This window comes from Chelmon rostratus, chromosome 12, assembly GCF_017976325.1.
Source record: "Chelmon rostratus isolate fCheRos1 chromosome 12, fCheRos1.pri, whole genome shotgun sequence".
NCBI lineage: Eukaryota > Metazoa > Chordata > Actinopteri > Chaetodontiformes > Chaetodontidae > Chelmon > Chelmon rostratus.
The window spans coordinates 21142756-21163927 of NC_055669.1; the positions used below are offsets into that span (position 1 = coordinate 21142756).

Sequence of the window (21172 nt, forward strand, 5' to 3'; positions counted from 1 at the left end):
GCATAAGCGTAAAAATAAAATGTAATGTTTACAGTAGGATGGGGAGGGTTCATATGATTTTTTTTTAAACCGGAAAAGGGGCGGAGACTGCTGTAACGTTAGCAACCACGCTGAGGGACAGGAACGGCTATCGTTAATGTGAAGGATTGCCCTTTGAAATGTGTCTGTAAATACACACTGAATCTGTGTCTTACACATCAAGTACAACTGGATATACCCGAGAGACGTCGTTTCTTTCCATCGTGCAGGTAAGGGCCGCGGCTAGCATTCTTTTTGGATGCTAGCTAGCTACTGCTGACTGGTGTAACGTTAGTCACTGTGGGATCGTCGGTGATCGTGTAATGAGGAACGTTAGCTGGCTAACATTACCTAGCATGCTACTAGCGAGATGGTTATCAGTAGCAAACAATCTAAGTTAACTCTAAACTATATCTTATGTGGTTGAATCGGTGGATACCGATTGTTTTTTTTACGTTAGTACAAGCGTTATGGTTAGCTAAGAGATTAATTTGATGACCACTTATTACCAACAGGCTAATGCTAACAGGAAAAGGTTGCTAGTCAGCCTGTGACGCTGTCAACGGCTCGCCTGGGCTTGACAGCTCAATTTGAGCAGTGGACAAGGCCAAAGCCTCACACATCTGTAACGTACGCTGTCTTTATCTACCACTTACTAGTTACTTCACCTTCAACCTGACCGAAATAAGTTGGTAGCTAGTTGATTCAAAACGTCGCACTCGATACCTAGCTAACAGTAGCTGTCAAGTAACATTACGTTTCCAACAAAATGGCTAGCCGTTGATATGATTCCTTTGTGGCTGGTCTACTTGTTACACTGTACTGCTATGGTACTTAGGTTACTCATCGTTCAGTGTTGCAGCGTTAGTGCACAATTATTTAGCGTTTAATTGAGTTACAGGCAACATCGGTTTCATGTGCACCGCTTGGTTTGGGTCAACGCCCCACCCCGACTGTACCACCTCTTTGTGCAGAGTTTAAGCTCCTTGATAATAATTATGATGGTTGTGAAGACAATGTAGGGTGATGATGGTTTGTGATGGTGAAAGAGTGAGGATATATCGTTTCTCCTTCACCAGCTACGCGTAGTCGCCGGAGGCTTGACAGTGAAACCACCGGCTAATTCGATTTTCCTGATGTGTAGTCAGTTGTAATAGGAACTGCTTTACTATTAGAGGCACAGTGAATTTAGTGAATTTGTTGATTTTTGAACGGATGCGCTCTGAGTTCGGGTCAATGTTGGGAACATGAAAGACTAATAAAACTGTAGTTGACCTTGTTTCACATCTGTTTGTTTGGATTTACTCAATGTATGAAAAATGAAGAAGTTCTACATTATGTAAACCAGTCTGATTGTTAAATAGACTCATATATTATTGATTAGATAAGGAAACAGGCATGTGGACTTGTACAAGACAAAACATGAACTTGACTGAGGATTAGCCTCTTCCTGTGTTCATGCTCCTCTCCCTCTTGACCTGTTGTTAGGATACATGGTGTGTATACGTCTGCTTTTTTGCACGACAGAGTCATATCATTGTCTTCTGTGTGCAAACAAAGAGAATTTGTGGACCCCTGAATCAACACAAACGATCACTTCATCAACCATGTGCATGCAAAATATGAGGTGGCATGTTGTCTCGTCTGCTCTTCCTCATACATGTTCTCCTGTCTCCTTAAATGTTCGTTGGCAAGCTGAAGCTGTGCATCATAGGTCTGAAGAGGGTTGCCATATGCCATGACACTCAGCGCAAATGGCTTTACCATGTTGGTGTAGTTTAAATGTGCTGAATCACATGCAGCACAGCAGAGAGCTGTGGGCGGGGCTCTGCTGTCATCATAACATTGACGCTTGAAAACCCTAATGCCAATGTGCAACCTCTTACATGGCCCTCACTTTGTAGCGTTGCTATGGGCAATGTGGTCACACATTGAAGGATGTGGTATCTTGTGGGTGACAGACATGTCAACATTACAAATTTTAGATCTGAAGAGGCCTTTTCAGCCAGAGAGAACTGTTATTATTTATTTATTTTTGAAATATTAACAGCTGTAGTGACTCCTGGAATACATTTGCTGCTTGGTAAATGCTTTATCAATATATTATTTATTTTATGCAGCAGAGTGAATACTTTCACTTTATTTCCTATTTTCTTGTTTTATGTTTGAACATATTAATTCACAGTTGTTTCAGAGGTGATTTATTTTTGACAGATGTTCATGTCCACCTGAGAGGAAGCATCTTAAAACCACTGACCAAACTGTGCTTGTATAATTTGTCTCTTTGAGAAATGACTTCGTCTCACACTCACAGTAATTTGTTTTGTGACGCAACAGTTCTTCACATATAGAACTCTTGACAAGCAAGAGCTAGACAAGCAAATGACCCCCTAAGGTCTGAGACAGTTCATGAGGTTTAGTCTGTTTGAGGAGGAGATGGGGCTGTGGCCTTCTCAAGAAACCTGATAATAGAACCCTCTGCATTTTTCTGTTGTTCCTGATCTTCCTCTTTTCATTCACAGTGGGAAATTAGAGCTACAGCAGGAATCCATCTTAAAGGTATAAAGTAATTTGTTACATGAATACATTTATACTAGTTCTTCCTAACCAGAAATCTTCCAGCATAAAATAATCTGATGCAGAGTTTTGAAGGCTTTTTTTTTTTTTTTTAGCAAATTCAAAATGATTATTGGGCTAACACACATTGTCACTATGTTAGTAGCTGCTAAGCATAGTTATAACACTTAATGTATTATCAGAATTGTAATAGTTACAGCCAGATAAGGCAATACAGTGAATGGAGCATCCCTGTAAAGAGGGGGAGGGGTTCTTCTTGTCCACCACCATAAAGACTGTGGTTCAAAATTGGGGTACATTGTATTTCTAGATGGTAGTAGTATAACAACTGACTTTAGGGAAAGGGTGTATTGTGCTTGTATTGGACACTGGACAATTAACAGAACAATCACCAAAATGTTTCGGTGTTCATCCTCAGTTGTGAAGTGACAGGAAGTAACTCTGGAAAGAAGTATACACAAAGAAGTCACATGATCAGCACATGCCCTGAGATGTAAAAATCACATGACTACTGACATGTCACTGAAGTGTGCTCGTCAGAGGAGATGGTATTCCCAACAGTTTATGGCAGTCTCCTCCTTCTGAGGTGGAGTAAGCTGGTTCATCCAAAAAGCACAGAGGTATAACTTTTAGCACAGCATCATAAGCTCAAACCCCTTCCTCTGTGTGAGGGCTGCTCCACTTTGACATCGATGGCATTTTTGGCCCTTCTTTCAAACACCCTGAGGAAGGTGTGATTAGAAACTTGGAGAAAATGTGGGATAAAATCACCACAGTTGACGTGAAGATGGACATATTTTTAGATTTACTAGTTGAGCTTTGGTGATTAGCAGAATTGAATAATTTGGGCAGTGTTTGCACAAGATTTGTTCCAACTTGTTCTTATAGTCTCTGCTTTTTCCTGCATCGTCAGCACTGAAATCATTTATGGCAACGGCATTTAGACACGGCTTGTTCCACATGAGTTGTTGACAGCTGTGGTGTGATGCGCTGCTTGGCGTGTCAGTGGCTGGTAATAAGAATTTCTCAGCCATGCAAGCATGGAAAAAACTTGTTGTGGGCTGGTGATTCAGGCTACATTAGGTTGACTGTTCTACTTCTGTGGTGTTCTTTGCAAGTATCTTCTATCACTCTCTCAGGTATCAGATGTGTGGTCGATAAGCATTCCTTGAAAACAAGAAGTCCTGCATTGTTTTATATAAATAGGAGCTCAAAGAGTCACCTGACTTAAAATGCAAGTTGTGCACTGAATGTCGGTTTTGTCCTCCATCTCACTCTCTCTCTCTCTCCCTCCCAGACCTGTGGCTGAGTGATGCCGCCCACGTCCGGCAGTGACTGCCCCCACCTGGACTGCGTGGGGGAGATCACCAAGGAGGAGCTCATTCAGAAATCCCATGTGAGTGACCCTCCATCATGACCCTGCCCTACTCATAACGTACCACACTTTCATTTAATCTTTTAATATCAGGATATCTGCAGGTCATGAAAAAATATCAAGTCAGTTTCCTCTGAGAAGGTATTAATAAAGTCGAAGTTGAATATTTTCTCTTGGCTGCTGTATTCAGGAACATTAATTAGAAAAAGTTTTTGTGTGTGATTGCTGGCTGTCGGGAGATGTTGTACAGCTATAAAGTAAAATTTATGCAACACATTAGAGTCCAGGTTGCATTCATCTGATACATTATTTCCATCATACTTTAATACTTTGGCAGCTGTGATCTGGAAACAGGTATTCATTTGCCATGTGGTATTATAAAGGTCTTAAAAGTGTTGAACTTGGTGAACTCAGCAAAAACTTGTTTATATATCACTTTACCAAGTCTCAATTCACAACCTAATTATGCTGTCTGTTGAACTTTGCTTCTTCTCGCTGATTTCCATCTTACAACATGCAACTCTAACCTGCATGTCTTCATGTTTTTCTAGGGCCAGTGCCAAGACTGTAAAGTTGGAGGACCAAATCTGTGGGCGTGTTTGGAGGTAAGACTTGCTCACAGCAAAAAAAAAAAAAATTGATTTGAGAGTTTGAAATGCAACATCTGAAGACTTTGTTTGTCACCAAAAACATGTGATTTCTGTTTTGTTTTTCTGCATCCTCTGCCTGTTTTTCTTCCAGAATGGCTGTGCGTACGTAGGCTGTGGAGAATCTCACACTGACCACAGCACTGTGCACTCGCAGGTGAGAGACCTCAAACCTCACTGACGCCTTTCAGCAGGGAAATAATTAATGCATAGAAAAGAGAGAGGACAGGGTGTGACTGAAAGGGAGGACGTCTCGAAAGTCTTCTTTCAAAAAAAAGATGAAACCGAAAGTGGAGTCAGTAGAGAAGCAGAGGAGGCACAGATGGCCGGACAGGACAGGAATACCACTTCAGAGTCCCAGGAGCCATGACTTGGAAAAAACTGCCTCTAGCACTGCTTTATTTTTAACATTCTTCTCTACACGGTCTAAGAGCCAGCACGTGCATTTTGTAGCTTTTGAAGTGCACAAATTGTTAAAAACCATCAAGCTATATCTGTCTGCCTACACCTCCACATTCAGTGCAATTTCAGCAGCACATCATCCATTATTAATTGCCATTCCTCTGGGAAATGGGGTGATTCAGTAGCACTGTCAGTTCCATGGTTACAGTATCTGCCCCTCCTGGCTGCTCTGAAGCTTTACTCAGCCTCTGGTCTTCCCAGTGTTGACTAAGGCTTTTCTTCCAGCACGCCAGGGCCAAGTGGGGTTAGAAGGCGAGAAGGAGGAATATGAAGGTAAACATGTAATTTGCTCTGCCTATTAGTATCCGCATAACTGCTCAAAGCATTGTCCAGAAGGGGCCTGCTCAAGTGCAAACCTCTTCAGAAGTAGAGCCCTCCACCCAGATGACAGATTTTGGATACAGAGCAGGCTGGCAAAGAAATATAACATTAGCTGACTGATTTTAAATGATAGCATCAGTGGATTTTATATCCATCCACTTATCCAGGACATCTGCCTGTGCAGCATGCCAAGACGCTTGTGTTTTTTCAGCAGAAGCCATCTTTAAATCTTGTAAGAAAGAAGGCCATGCTTAATTAGTGCTTTGGAGGCCCCGAGGGGGGGTGAGGAGGCGCATTTTAATCTCTTGCCTGAATGCTGTTGGATCAGATCAGATTCAGTAGTATCACAGTCTACTGCTGCATACTGCGAATAAATATGAGTGACTGTTTTAAAGTGTTGAGTTACAAGTTGCAGCTAATTTCAGAAGTTGAAGCTCCAGTTCTGTGTGTACTTACGGTAACCAAGTGGGACACATAATTAGTATTTACATGTGGATCGTATTTCAAACATCATTATGCACCAGAAAAGACTTCTGAAGCTAATTCCACCAGTGGTAATCTTTGGAAATCCTTCTTCATGCTGCGGATAAGGGATGCGAAAATTACCACCACTGTTACAGTTATGGCCCTCCTCTTAAAATATCAGATTTGTTCTTGGGCTGGTTTCCTCACTGCAGATCCACTGACAGAACCACCCTGAGAAGAATCGCCGCGGTTGGTGTTTTTTATTCCTTATTGATATCGGTCTGTAATGTCTTGAATGCTGACGGCAGGAGACGAGACTTGGCGTTATATTGCAGACAAAACCAGACCCACTGTGTCCACACTGGAGCAGATGTTGAATCTAAACTGGTGCTGCGATGTTGTGCGGTGCTTCATTTTGTGAAAGTATTTGTGAGCATAATATAAGTTGGTGACACGCTCAGACAGGCTTTATATCATCTTCATCTCTCCAGTATTTTTCTTTGTTAGTGTGTGCAGAAGGGGCACGAAGGACATGTTTTGGACGAATGCAATGTTTTTTTTGTTTTTTTGGAGGTATGATCGTGAACATTTTAGCAGACCGAAAGTAATGTAACATAACAAATCATCCACATGATGCTACAAAATAGTTAATTGTAATACAAAACTTTATGTGGGCTGTTAAAAGCAACCCCTAAGCCCTATAAATCCAGCGTGTTGTTAATGTCCTACCTGGTATACTTTCCTCCATAAATAATTTAAGCTAGGGAGTTTCATGGCCGTGCTCGGTCTGGTGCATCCCCTGTGCCAGCTCTGCTCTGCCCCGCTGTGCGAAGGCTAATGCAGCCCTGATGAATAATGCAGGGTCTGCTGGTCGGCCGCTGCTCACGTTCAGTCTCCTGTCGACCTGCCAGGCTGCTGGTGTTTGTCATGGCCGAGTTCTGGGTCAGCAGAACTCGGCCATGTTTCCACAGCAGCAAAAAAATCTACCCTGCAGCAACCCCCACTGTGCCTCTAACTAAATCTGCAACCTGAGACCTTCAGCTCAGAACGAGTGTCCAACATCTTGAAAATAAAATGTATAACACAGTAATGTATTTTAGGTGTGCACTTGTGGTAAATCTCATAGAAAGTGTGAGAGCGTTGAAGTGTTTGAGCATTAAGTCATTTTTTTCAAGCACAAATGTCAAAACTAAAATAATTCCAGCTTTTCAGTTGTGATTTGAGGCTTTTCTTTGTCTGATGTGATAATGAACTAAGTAAATGAATTTAATATTTGTGAACCGCAGCCTCAATACCTGGTTTACATGATTGTAGATGGTGAATTTACAACCGAGAACTGTAGTAGTTATAAAAACAAAACAAAGCAGATTAATATTGTACTACTTATAGTCAGTTTTTGGTGCACTGTGACTGATTTAATTGCTGGTGAGGTTTTAGTTTTCTGTATATTTAAAAAAAAATCAATGTTGTCAATAATGCTGGCATTGTGTAGCATAAGTTTTCATATCCATAAGGCCTTACTAATAGATTGTTATTAATGGGACAGAAAGCAGTAGGATCTGATCTGGGCTGAAAACATTTTGTTTTGGTAGTTGTACCAGAATCCTCCATAAAAGCTTAGTTTGTGCACCATATCTTAGACAGGACTACCTGCTGACAGGCACACCTGTATTTGTTATATAAGTGCAAAAGAAACCTGCTGATTATCTAGCGAAATATTGAGTGGTAGATTGTGTTGAAGATAAAGAAGCAGCTTTTTGATAAGAAGGTGCACGTGTGCTGTATCTGCTGTTCTTGGATAAATATTAACACTCTTATCTTGTTTCACTTTCTTTATACAGTTTGATGTCTGTTCATGAAATGTTTTTTTTTTTTCTTAAACAACTATGTGTGTAGGAGACGAGGCACAACCTCACAGTGAACCTGACCACACTTCGAGTGTGGTGCTACGCCTGCGGCAAGGAGGTTTTCCTGGAGCGTAAATTGGGTCCTCACTCTCCCCACGCCAACAGCAAACCCCTCCCCTCTCCACAGAACGCTGGCCAGGTAAGAGCCAGCTCTCCTCACACCTACATCCCCATTATCTTTACAGCTTACAGCTATGGGTCAGCCGTATAGTAGATTTAATAATGAACAACAGCATGTAATGAAGAAATTCAAATAAATTCTAGTTCCTAAGTATAGATTGAATGCAGCATTAAACTTTTCTTTTTGGATGTCTGTGCTGTCTGAATAAATACATTGCATGTTCCCTCCATTATCACTTAGTTACATAACTATGTGCTCTCCTATCACTGTCAGAGCTGTAGGATAACGATTTCCACCAGTTAATCCGGAGTGACAGCCGAACTGTCAAATTGTTGTATACAGTTATTCATTTACTTGATAAGCATTTTATGGTGAGTTCTGTGTGTGCTCTTCTGTCGCTCCAGGATAACAGCAGGGCCCCTGGGAGCCCAACCTCTCTGAGAGTGCCCCCTAATGGAGGCTGTGAAGACCTGGACATGGAGACAGAGGAGGAGGATGACCTGCGTGCCAGAGGTCAGTTTACCACAAAATGAATGGCACAAATGATAAGAATTTATCACTAGAGACACTGTTTATTACAGCACAATTGCAGCAATGCTGTGCTCACAAAATAAAATGGCCACAAATGTCAGCTACAAGGTCATCAAACACTTTGGGAAATAGATCTAAATCTTGCAAATGAGGTCTACCTAAATGCAGTCATGCAGAAACTACAGTTCCAGTGCTTCTGCAGTACGCATTTCTTGCCCAGATGATCATTTTAATAATTAAAGTCATACTTTTGAAGTCAGTGAGGTGACTAAAATTTAATTGACTTTTATCAGCTCTTAATCCAAGTATGACTAAATTAAAACATTGCTTGGATAATTTGAGGTTAAACCTCAAACGCAGGAGCTCAGTAATCAGCAGTTGGTTCAGTTCAAAGATAGAATAAAGAAGAGCAGTAAATGGCAAGACGAGCATTTTTTAAAGACCCCGACGCACCAAGCAGACTTCAAAGTACGAGGGCTGACAAATGCTGACTGAGTCAAGTCTCCTGTTTAATGTTGTACTTGAACATACCACAGAGACTGTAGCCAGTATCCAAAACATAATTAGAGAGACAAACAAAACAAACTAGCCAGCAATTTCCACACAGCTGTGAATCTGAAACAGTTATGTTCAATGTAGCCACCGATAAGAGCCAACGAGCACTCATGGTGCCAGACACGCGGCAAAAACTGGAGGCAACAGAAAGTCACACACGGTTCCTAAGCAGGACTACAGGCCACTCCTGTGTAGCTCAGTGGGTTGAGCCTTTCAGACATTGCAGCAAGCTGGGCTGCGCACACTACTTTGCTCAACACAGCAAAAAGTCATCACGGCGCAGTGCGAGACATTGGAAATAATGTGTTTGAGAGCGCAGTGGTGCCATTGTCGCGTTGTGTCTGGAAGGACCGTAACACTTCAGTGCTGAGTGCTTCAGTCCTGCTGGAGCCACCGGTGCAAATAATGTTTTCACTCAGTGCTGCGAGACACACGCAGGCTCCACCAAATGGCATATGTCATGTTAAACCTCATGTGGTGCAGCTCAGGCATTGGCACCAGTCACTGCCTTGGTTATTTTTGTCCTAAATACAGATCATATGATCAGGAGGTGGAGTACACAGGCTTTGGAAGACTAACGTCCTCTGCGGAGTGTCACATAAGATCAGGGTGCTGAAGAAGAGTTGTAGGTGGGGCGTAGAGGGAGGGACATTAGGCAAAGACACTGCGTCAAGTGAAGGGGACAGATGCATGCTGGTGTTAAAAACAACAGGATGTTATTGTAGTTTGGCTGGTTTGACCTGCTATCAACATGGTTAGCATGGAGCAGTTCAACTTCTTAAACTTGATTGTTGCAGTTTGCAGAGTCATAACTCATAACTCCAATCTGAACATGCATACACGTTAGATGTATTTTTAGATTGTTACACAGACAGACTTTGAAAGTCCAGTGGCCACAGCCCCTGATTTAATATACACCAGGTAGCCACAACTGCGATCAAATATTAATCTGTGAAATGGAATGGGTCTCCTTAACAATGTAGAGGCTTTCTGGCTGCCGTCAGAATTTACAAGAGTTTGATGAGTGGCTTGTTTTAATTTCCCTGGTGTGTTCTGTCTCCCTCAGGCCTGACAGGGCTGAAGAACATAGGCAACACCTGCTACATGAACGCTGCCCTCCAGGCCCTCTCTAACTGGTGAGACCTCTGCTAACCTGCCTTCTGTCCCTGCATCTCCCCGTCTACCCCGCATCACCTACGTGCCCTTTGCTGTTCCTCCGTGTTAATTCCTCCTCACTACTCACACTTTCCACACGTTTCTTTTCGGGAGCCATTTGCTGTTTTATTCACCGCTTGCCTGGCTCTTGTTGTCTTTGAAAAAAGGACTATGGCTGTGCTCATTTGGGAGAGTGACTGCTGAGTGAAAATTGCTGCAGTGCACCATTTGAGACGGCAGAAATGGCCTTTTGTAGTTCCCTGTAGGGTCTTGTGTTACAAATGAACACCAACTCTTTCCCAATCTCTTCTTTCCTTTCGCCTCCTCCTTTCTTTTCTTATCCCATCATGTCTTTTTATGGGTCTCACTTTACTGTTTCTCTCCCAGTCTGCCGCATTTTTTTTTATTGTTTATTGAATTGCCAATCCTTGTGGTTCATTCTTTGTGATTGGATTGTTGGTGTGGTCACTTAAATTAGGGCTCCACTGCAGAGCCAGAGGCTGTGTTATTACTTACTTTGTACCTCTTACTTTTTATTTTATCTTTCATGGCACAGCAAGGCACAGCAAACCCCTTCCTCCTTTGTAATACTATCTACCCAGAGGCTGGTACGTTTTTAAATTAAACTGATGATGCCTAGTGTGGATACAAGTCAAAATGGGAAAAGATGTGGGTCAAAATTTGCAATCTAAATCACATTCCAAAAATAGGAGGAACTGAGTCACGCAGCTGCGGAAGGAGGGACCTTTTCTGAAACTTTCCTTTGATGTCTGTTTGTGTGAGCGCTGCTTCTTTCAGTTACTGTCTGGTCATTATTCAGTTGGAAGGACTTTTCTCCTGCCAAGGGATGGGAACACTCCATGCCTTATTCATTCTGTAGTTTGTCTCTTTCTTGCAAATTCCTGTCCGCTCTGTATCCATCAAATAAAATCCCCTCAGCTGTTTTTCTTTTCAGCTATTTCCGATGTCCCTCAGCTTTCAGCTGCATGTGGAGTTTTCAGTACCTCTGGGAGTTTTGTGTTATTACTCTACGAGTGAAATGTGACTTAAATGGAATAAAATGAATCAAAAATACAGGCAGACGGAATTATTTACAAATGCTGAACTTAAACCTCTCCGGATTTCCTTTCCTGTTCTTGTCATTTTCCGCTTTCTGTGACCTTTATGAATGTAATATCAAAGACTTTCTAAACCTAAGATGATTTGCAGATTTTGAGCAGTCATCTGCAAACATAACAGATCATAATAACGTTGCACTATTTTGGAAATTTGGCCACCGCATTGCAAGCTTTTTGTTAATTGCACTCAACCTGTTAAAGGGCAGATATTCAGTAAAAGCCTGTTTTGTTTCCATATGTGATATATTTAAACCCCTCTGTCCACTGCAGCCCGCCCTTGACACAGTTCTTCCTTGAATGTGGCGGCATGGTGAGGACGGACAAGAAGCCTGCACTCTGCAAAAGCTACCAGAAACTAGTGTCAGACCTGTGGCACAAGAACAGGTAGTTGTTAGTCACATTTGAATTTGCTGTTTGGATCACCCCAGCCTATAAGCTTGTGTTCATAATTCAGTGGTCACTTTCATCATTTTCCTGTGTTTAGAATATGACTCCAGGGCAACTGTCCTGTAACTGTGCCGTTAAACTCAGCATCCACGGCCAAACCTGAGTCACATTTCTGCAGCAGCTAGTCTTGATTTGAAACTCTAGACTTAACGGCCTGTGTTTTGTCACTTTGCAGACCCTCCTACGTAGTCCCAACCAACTTGTTCCAGGGGATCAAAGCCATAAACCCCATGTTTAGAGGATATTCTCAGCAGGTGGGTCATTGCAGATGGTGAAATACGTGTTGAGATATATTCACCAGTACGTTTGTGACTTTTTTTTCATTCAGCTGTTGTGACTTGAACAGGTTGATTTTTTTTGCTTGTACCTCTGTGGTTTGCAAATTAGTGAACATGAATATAAAACATGGATTAAGGTTTGAATTGATTATACAGTAAGAGGAGTATTTATCATGTTTGTAGCGATGTGTGGGTGTCTCAAAATGTGTTCAGAGATGTGTGGGTAATGCATTATTTTTCCTCTGCTTTTTATAGTAAATAGCTGTGATAGACAGTACACATAATACAATCATGTGTGTAACTAAACTTTTCTTTTAAGAATGAATTCATGCTGAGCTGTGCTTATTGTGCATCCCAGCTTATACAGGCTCTCCCTTTTCTCTTCCACTCCGTATCCCTCCGTGCTCATTCCTTTACAGAAATTACACTAGCTCCAACTCAAATCACTCGGCCAGATAAACTGAATCCTCTGCGTTGCAATTACTAGCTTCTGACTTTGATTCACACACAAATGCACACGTTAAACCTGAAGGTAAATTGCTTGATTTGATTCCAGGTGGTGCTTGAAAGACAACATTTGCGTGTTATAGCTATAAAGAAAGACTATTGACTGGAGCATGTCTTATCTTTGTCCAATGTCTGTCAATAAGGGATTTATAAGCCTGAATGGTGAAATGATAAAAAGTCCTGTTTCCCCTTGGCTTGCCAGTGTTTGTTCAGAGGAGTTAGCTGAGGAATATTCATTTGTCACGCCACGCTGGGCTGCACAGCCTTGGAATTAGCATTGCTATGAATGAAGTTAACATTCCAGGTCCTGGGAGAGGACAGTTCATTTGGCTTGAGAGGGAGATTGGATGTCTGAGGCTCATTAAGTTTGATTACACATTCATGAGCATTTGGTTTCGGATTTTGCGTTGCAGAATTGGGATAAACAAAGAGGTGAAGCCTTTGCTGTTTGTAAATTGGAAAAAATTAGCTTTGGGAAAGCTTTGCTGTGTCTGTCAGGCTCGATTATATTGAAGAAGAATTAGTTCTGCGTTATATTTCGATGTTCTTTTCAGAGAGAGGAAATGAACATTTTTTTTCCACAGGCCACTGTGACCAAAATAGCTGCAAAAAAAGTCAAAAATTTTCCCAGCTAGAACTAATTTGCTACCTCAACTAACATTTCTTGTGATTATCCTCACTCGGCCTCCAGGACTCCCAGGAGTTTCTGCGCTGCTTGATGGATCAACTTCATGAGGAGCTGAAGGAGCCGCTACCCGAGCCCTACGACCAGTCCAACGGCATCACTGTGGATGACAGCCCCGAGGAGGACAGCCACAGTCAATCAGACAATGACTTCCAGTCATGTGAGTCCTGCGGCAGCAGCGAGCGGGCCGATAATGAGGTGCAGGGCGGGAACGTGCTGATAGACGACACCAACGAGGCAGAGATGCTGATTCCTGAGCAAGATGAGATCCAGGCCAACAGGGAGTGGCAGAAAGAGAAGAACATGATTAATGACTTTTACCGCTCTGGAGTTAATGGTGTTATGGGTGGAAGCACTGGAGTGGACATGGACAAAGATGTTGATACCACCACCGAAACCACGCCCATTATTAGCAGCCAGGGAGCCATCAAGGTTCAAGGCAGAACATCAGGTAATTATGGAGAAGCAGTGATATGTCATGTTTTATTTTTCCACAATTTACTTGATTACATACCTGACCTTTTGATATTCCACATCAAATATATGGTCTTAAAAATCTCTAATATTTGGCCTGCTCTCCACCAGATTCCTTCCCAGACATCCAAATGTCCAACAACACAAGACCGCAAAGTCCAGTCCCAATGGAGGGACACATTCCCAAAATATCCAGCAGTCCGCCCAAGGCTGCCTCAGGCTGGCCCAGCCTAAACCCTGCACACAAGAAAGGTATTGGTGCATTATCGGAGGCAGTCATATCCAGATCCAGACCTTAAAGAGTCACGGTTTTAGTATTGAGTCATATCTCATGTTAGCTTAGCTGACATGCTGTAAAACACTATTCTCACATATTTCCCCCTTTCTCTTTCCACAGCAGTGACCACATTCTCCCCACCAAAGAACAAGCGACAGAAGAAATACCGCAGCGTCATCTCAGATGTGTTCGATGGGACCATTGTCAGCTCAGTTCAGTGCCTCACCTGTGATCGGGTTAGTGTGGATGTCTGCAAATTTTTATTTTTGTATCTTTTGTTGAGATAGTGGGATTGCTGAGAAGGTGTGACGGACAGTAACTGGGGAGCACTAGAGGACAGGACTAAAAATTGAATGTTACAGAAGAATCTACTTTGGTGCTTAGCTCTGATGTTCCTATAAACTGTTGATGCAGTTGTACATCCACTGTCATGCCACATTTGTGCTGGACAAAATCGTGTAAAAAAAAACTGGATTGAATTATGACCAAAAATGAAGCTTTACTGTCTGTGTGCTCTGCTGCTGTCAGGTGTCTGTGACCCTGGAGAACTTCCAGGATATTTCGTTGCCCATCCCAGGGAAGGAGGACCTGGCCAAGCTCCACTCCTCCACCCACCAGACCTCCCTGGTTAAAGCTGGCTCCTGTGGAGAAGCTTATGCACCGCAGGGCTGGATTGCATTTGTCATGGAGTACATCAAGAGGTGTGTAGATAATATGTACACTGTTATTTACGTTCACATCAAGCATTGGTGGCTTTATACTTCGCAGCTTTTGTTTGAAATTGACCCCTCTGTTTGTTTCCATTCTCAGCTGGTTCTGGGGTCCAGTGGTTACGCTACAAGATTGTCTTGCAGCTTTCTTTGCCAGAGATGAACTAAAGGGTAAGCAAGTGGGCGTAAATCTGTTCTGCCAGCACAAACATGAAGACTGCTGTCTCAATAACTGAGTGTTTGTTGTTTTCTAGGCGACAACATGTACAGCTGTGAAAAATGCAAGAAGTGAGTAACTAATTCTCACTTTGCTGAATACTTAACTCGACTACTAATTTATTTCACATCAACAAAAACAGGAAAGAAATGTCTGGAACTGTAATGTTTTCCTATCTTCTTCATCTTCTTTCCCCTCAGATTACGAAACGGAGTCAAATTTTGTAAAATGCAAAGTTTGCCAGAGGTATACAGACAACTCTAGAAGAAACCAGAATCTTTTTTCCCTCATGTATTCACACACTGGGTTTCTAAAATAAAAGTTCTATGTGCATTCCCCCACTCCAGATCCTGTGTATCCACTTGAAGCGCTTCAGACACGAACTGATGTTCTCCACCAAGATAAGCACCCACGTCTCCTTCCCGCTCGAGGGCCTGGACCTGCAGCCTTTTCTGGCCAAAGACAGCTCCGCCCAGACCTCCAACTATGACCTGCTGTCAGTCATCTGTCACCACGGCACTGCCAGCAGTGAGTGGGCAGATCTGCCTTCAGTTGGCACACACACAAGTGTCCTGCATTCATTAGCCTGTAGAAGAATTTCACATGTACTTATTAGGTTTATGACTGCTGCTCTAACACATTCTCCCTGTCTGATCCCAGGTGGCCACTACATAGCGTACTGCAGGAATGACGTGAACAATCTGTGGTATGAATTTGATGACCAAAGCGTGACCGAGGTGTCTGAATCCTGTGTCCAGAATGCTGAGGCTTATGTGCTCTTCTACAAGTAAGCCAACACACAAGACTTCAATCATTCTACTCAGATAGTTAGAAATAAGAACCCATCGGTCCCTGTGACATTTTTAAGATTCACTGTGCTGCTTTGATATTCACAACTTGCATCTTACTTTTGATTACTCCGTTGCGGTGGTGATTAATCTGTGGTCTGTTCCTGTCACAGAAAGAGCAACGAGGACGCGCTGAAAGAACGTAGGAGGGTGTCGGGTTTATTCAACATGATGGAGCCCAGTCTTCTGCAGTTCTACATCTCCCGCCAGTGGCTAAACAAGTTCAAGACCTTTGCTGAGCCGGGGCCCATTTCCAACGACGACTTCTTGTGTTCGCATGGAGGTGCGTGTGACTGTGCCATCTTCATACTGAAATCACTCGGAGGTCAAAGTATCCCTGAACAGGAATCCTTTTTCTTGGCCCGTGTACAAGCAGCGTGCTCTGCTGTCTCTTAACACCGCTTTTGCTTTCATCCTTGCTGTGGATTTTTGACTCTGACAAAGCAGAGTATTCCCTTCACAACATAGCAGACTTCAAAAGGGGGTTTTACATCTCTTTGTGCAGATGATCCTTCTTTCTCATTTTAGCAGCGAAGAGGGGAGGATTCTAAAAGGGTTTGTGCCAATCAAGCTCCTTTCTTTTCAGCCCTCTATTCAGGGAGCGCTGGAAATTACGGAATTAAATTGGATAGAATACAGTGGCAGCAGAGAATGTGTCCCATTCTGTAAATAAGCACCTGCAGGTTGTTTTCTCCTCCTTTGTGGCTACCAGCATAATAACTGCCTGGTCAGGTACATGCAGTAAGTAGACATAATATGAGTGCAGTGTAGCCGTGATTGTGTTGCAGCACCAGTGGCTTTTTTTCAGTGTAATCTGAAAGTGTTGCAATTTATTTTAATTTTCCTTTTAAAGCATGTTAGATAATGCTCTACATATTGTAGAATTATTTGAATATATAGAACCACTAGTCTGAATGACTAATACATTTGATTATTATTACATTACACTTATTATTATTTAGCTTTAAGCCTTGACTTCATTAAACAGTCTCACATTTTTTTCTGCTGTAGTAAATTGTCACTGGTTTTCTGCACCCACGCAGTTTGCTGCTTTGTGGTCTCTGCAGGGTCCTTGTTTCTTATGATGCCAGGGTTTGTATCATGTTTTGCAGAGACATAGAAAAAGCAAAATTAACATTTCAGATGGGATGACTGTAGCTGTTATGTCTGGGGACAGGACACCATTAGAGTTTGGACTGATATGATCCATTATTGGTATTAGGTGCCAATACTGACGTTGTTCACTCATCGATATCAAACTGATAGCGCTGATCCAGATTCTGTGAATTATAAATACTGTACTGATATGCTGCACAAATCAATTAATTAAACACTTCTACAAAATATATGAGTTAGACTGCAATCACGTGGATTCAGCCAGACAGACACCTTCTGGACGGTTGTGCTACATCATATACAGTAATACTACCAATTGGTAGTATCAGTATTGGTAGATATCCAAATTCAGTGCATCTCTAGACACCATTGCTCATATCATTCTTACTTTGCAATTCCAGGTCAAGATGACAATTTGAGCTTCACTAATTTTACCTTTCACCAGCAAATCAGCTTAAATCAACAGCAGGGACTGCCATGTTCGCACTTTTCCTTAACTCGGGGTACTAATTTAGTTTGATTTTGAAATAGTTCGATTTAGCTTTATTGTATAAATAATTAAATATAATAATACATTAGGATTAGAGTACTCTAGCTCCAAGGATGAGGAAAAGACACTTTAAAATTCTAATTGAAATGTAGAATAAAGCTATTTGTCTTCTAATGTAGCGGCTTCAAATGCTTTTGGCTTGTAAACCCATAAAATGAGCCAATGTCTACATGTGATTTCCAGTCACAGATTATGGTTTTTGTGTGGATATGAGAGTATCTTCTTGTATTGTTTGTTGGAAGGATTCTTAAAGGCTTGAAGAGTGAAATTATCCAAAATGTAAAAAAACAGTTAAAGAGAATAATCAAGTAAAAAACTGTTTGATTTTACATTATGTGTGATGTCTCTACATAAAATGTAACCCTGTTAATGTCTGATGGATGTCTCAATGTGTTTCATCAGGTGTGCCACCCAACAAAGCAACATTTATCGATGACCTGGTAGTAATGCTGCCACAGAACGTGTGGGATCACCTTTACAGCAGGTACATACAGTAGACAGGCCAACTGTGAGACTGGCTGGAGGCTTTAAACTTTCTCAGATCTCCCATTAGTCAGTGTGCTCACAGTTGCGGCATAATTTCCTTTGTAGAGGTAATTTCATCTTTGTGAGTTAATGTGGACTGCTCCCTGCAGGTACGGAGGAGGACCAGCTGTAAACCACCTGTATGTTTGCCACACGTGCCAGATTGAGATAGAAAAACTGGAGAAACGGCGCAAGTCAGAGCTGGACATGTTTGTCAGGGTAAGTGCTTAACCATATGTTCACCAGCAAGACTCAGCAGCAGCAAGGACAGAGAAAAAAATAATGTGAGTGATAATGCATTGTGTGTCAGTGAGCCCCTGTGCTGTCCAGCACTAATGGGTGTGTATGGGCCTATTCTCCTGTCTATTGAACCAGTTGATAGGCTGCATGTGTTGGTGCTCTTCACCCCAGCAGGAGATGAGAGGTGTGAGCCTGATGAAAGCCTTATCATTAATGCATTGGGACAGATGCAGCTGTTATTGCCTGCTCTGTCTGCCCACTCACACAATGGCGGCTCAGAAGAAGAGGTGTGTGTGTGTGTGTGTGTGTGTGTGTGTGTGTGTGTGTGTGTGTGTGTGTGTGTGTGTGCGTGCGTGCGTGCGCCCGTGTGAGATGCAGAAAGAGCTTTAGTAAGATAACAAGAGGAACCACGATTGTCTCATTTCCAAGAAAGATGAAATTGGTGCAGTGTGGTTATAGACTGTCTTCTAATTGGAATAACTAGCAGAGAGAATTGATTAGATTTGCCGTCTCCACTCCTCTCAATCCTTTCATCCTCACTTAGTTTTTTTTTTTTTTTTTGTCTCCACTGCTCACTCCTCCCCCGTTTCCTCTTCCCCTCTCCTCTCTCTGCTCTGTAGCTGAACAAGGCGTTCCAGGAGGAGGAGTCTCCAGTGGTCATATACTGCATCAGCATGCAGTGGTTTCGTGAGTGGGAGGGCTTTGTCAAAGGAAAAGACAATGGTAATTGGACAGAAGTCTCGCCTTTTCCACCCTGAGTCCTGTTTAAATGTCTGATTAAAAGTCTAAATGTTTCCTGCTTTCTGCTATCAGCTGATGGCTTATCATGGAAAGGCTGCTTTGATTGTGTCTGATGTTACATTTTTTCCCCAGACAAATGGTCAAAATCAAGTTTATACATTCATATGGATCAGAGAAGATGGCAAATAAATTGTTTTATATGGGACATCCAAATTCTCTTGTTACCAAAAGCTGCCCATGTTCAAAAGAAACTGTGATGCCCCATTTCGTCTTTTGATTTATCTTCAAAGAGTTTGCTTTAGTCCCCCGAGTCAAGTTTCCCTCCTGCTACAGCAAAATGAAGTGTCAAAATATATTTCAGTTTCTTGCACTCGTTCTCATTTTTTTTGCTTCCCTTGCTTTGTATTGTCATATCTATTTATAACAGCTTACATCTGGCACTGCTGCAAATGTCTTTTTTTCCCTCTGACTTCTGCTCCTCTAATATTTGTTTTCTCTCTGTAGCAAGTGGGGAGCAGAAATTGCTTTTCATATTGTGACAAAAACATTTGACATTTTAACATCATTGCTCTTTGAAACAATTAGCATTGAGAATAGGTCTCTGAAAAAATAAAGAGTATTACCGCTGTATACAATCATGACAACTAATTGTCTTTCTTCCTCTTCAAGATCCGCCGGGACCCATTGATAATTCCAAGATTACAGTGAACAAGAACGGCCATTTAACACTCAAACAAGGTACTAATAAACTAGAAAAAATATAAACTGATTTTTTTTTTGTTATAACTGATATTACTGAGGCTTTGTGGATCGGAGTAGTATCTTGAACAATGCATATATCAGTGATATTTAAGTGTGTGTCTGTCTGTGTGTGTCTGTGTGTGTGCACGTTTGCATTGACCCTGCAGGAGCTGACTCTGGGCAGATCTCTGAAGAGACGTGGAACTTCCTCCACTCTATTTATGGCGGCGGCCCACTCGTGACGGTTCGTCCGAACATCAGCCACCAGGAAGCAGAATCATCACAGTCAGAGGAGAAGATTGAGGTGGAGACGCGCTCTGTCTAATCAAGCACTCGGCAGAAAACAACGGAAAACATTAAACAAATGAAAAGCCTTTTTATTTTGCACTTGACTTTAATTTCAAAAGCATTGAAGCAAAGGACCTCATCTTTACTGCTACATGACAGCCTTTGACAGCTGACAGAGGGAATTAACATGTCTGAAAAGGTTTGTCATGTTGTACAAATCTGTATAAAGAGCTCTTAAATTTCTATTAGCACTGTAGTATTCATGTGTCGGGTTGTTTTCAGAACCAAGCATTTAAATTATGTGCAGCTAAAAATTCCACTGAATGCCATATTTTTTTTTTCCTTGACCAAATGAGCACATACTGTATGTCCATGTGTCACGTGTTGCTGATATTGATGAATCAAAAGACATCTTGCTGTAGATATATCACACATTGTTCCTGTTGTAAGAGAATATTGTTCAGTGAATGGTAAGGACAACAAAATGTGACACTTAAAGTGATGAAAACCATAAGGTTATGAAGGGACTAATTACTGACTAGTCTCAGGAATGAATTTTGTGTTTTGCACTGTTCTGTAGACGTACAAATTGGCATGCTCACGCAAATGTCTGGTTTGTATTTGAATGTACCAGTACTGATAGTATGTTGGTCAAGATTCAGCACTTGGTTATTTATCACAGAAGGGAGTGATTTAATATGATGTTAATAGGTTTTTTGTAGAAAATATGTGGCAGGCAGAGTCTGTTAAGAATGCATGCTTTAACACTCAATCCCAGTTTAACATCACATGTAACTGCATGTAAATGCAAAGCTGCTCCTAAAATGTGCACGCAAATCACAATTTGGATCTATCGTCACTAAATTGTACAGCTACAGAAAGCATATAGCAGTGTGTAATCAGCATCATCATGAGCAATCTAATTAATTAAAGGCATTATTTTTATGTATGGGCATGGTGTTGCTTAATGTGTCGGCTGATAGGGGATAAACAGGATGCTGTACTGTATGTTTTTGCATATGGATGTCACTTGGGTAAGATCCATCCTGAGTTTTGCTGGCTGACACTATTAAAACTTGATGAAAACATGTTGAACATTGTGGTCACCTTGATTTTGTCCCCCTTTCATGATTTCTGGTAGAGAGGTTGTTAGATGAGAAACAAGGGGTACATTAGAAAAGAAAAGTCAATTATGCTGTGTATTGTCTGTCATTAAATGTGTCAATAAATAGCCACCAATTAAGCGAGGTGACCCCGAGAGTGTGTGACCGATTGC

The 21172-nt window shown here is 41.8% G+C and overlaps 1 protein-coding gene across 3 annotated transcripts; it reads left to right on the forward strand.

Annotated features, from left to right (window-relative positions):
- The first annotated feature begins 93 nt into the window (after positions 1-93).
- usp33 (ubiquitin specific peptidase 33) lies at positions 94-20984 on the forward strand. 3 transcript variants are annotated; one of them, XM_041948434.1, is made up of 25 exons: positions 94-248; positions 2541-2577; positions 3893-3991; positions 4522-4575; positions 4712-4774; positions 7762-7911; positions 8298-8406; positions 10046-10115; positions 11523-11636; positions 11875-11953; positions 13176-13620; positions 13755-13895; positions 14041-14156; positions 14449-14621; positions 14731-14801; positions 14885-14918; positions 15048-15093; positions 15195-15375; positions 15508-15634; positions 15809-15978; positions 17764-17845; positions 17997-18105; positions 18747-18849; positions 19537-19605; positions 19776-20984. In XM_041948434.1, the coding sequence occupies exons 3-25, from the start codon at positions 3908-3910 to the stop codon at positions 19931-19933; spliced, it is 2748 nt and encodes a 915-aa protein (XP_041804368.1). In that variant the 5' UTR covers positions 94-248; positions 2541-2577; positions 3893-3907; the 3' UTR covers positions 19934-20984. The 3 variants fall into 3 exon arrangements, with proteins under 3 accessions (XP_041804368.1, XP_041804366.1, XP_041804369.1); XM_041948432.1 differs by lacking the exon at positions 2541-2577; XM_041948435.1 differs by lacking the exon at positions 2541-2577 and having other exon boundaries at positions 14044-14156.
- Positions 20985-21172: the final 188 nt, after the last annotated feature.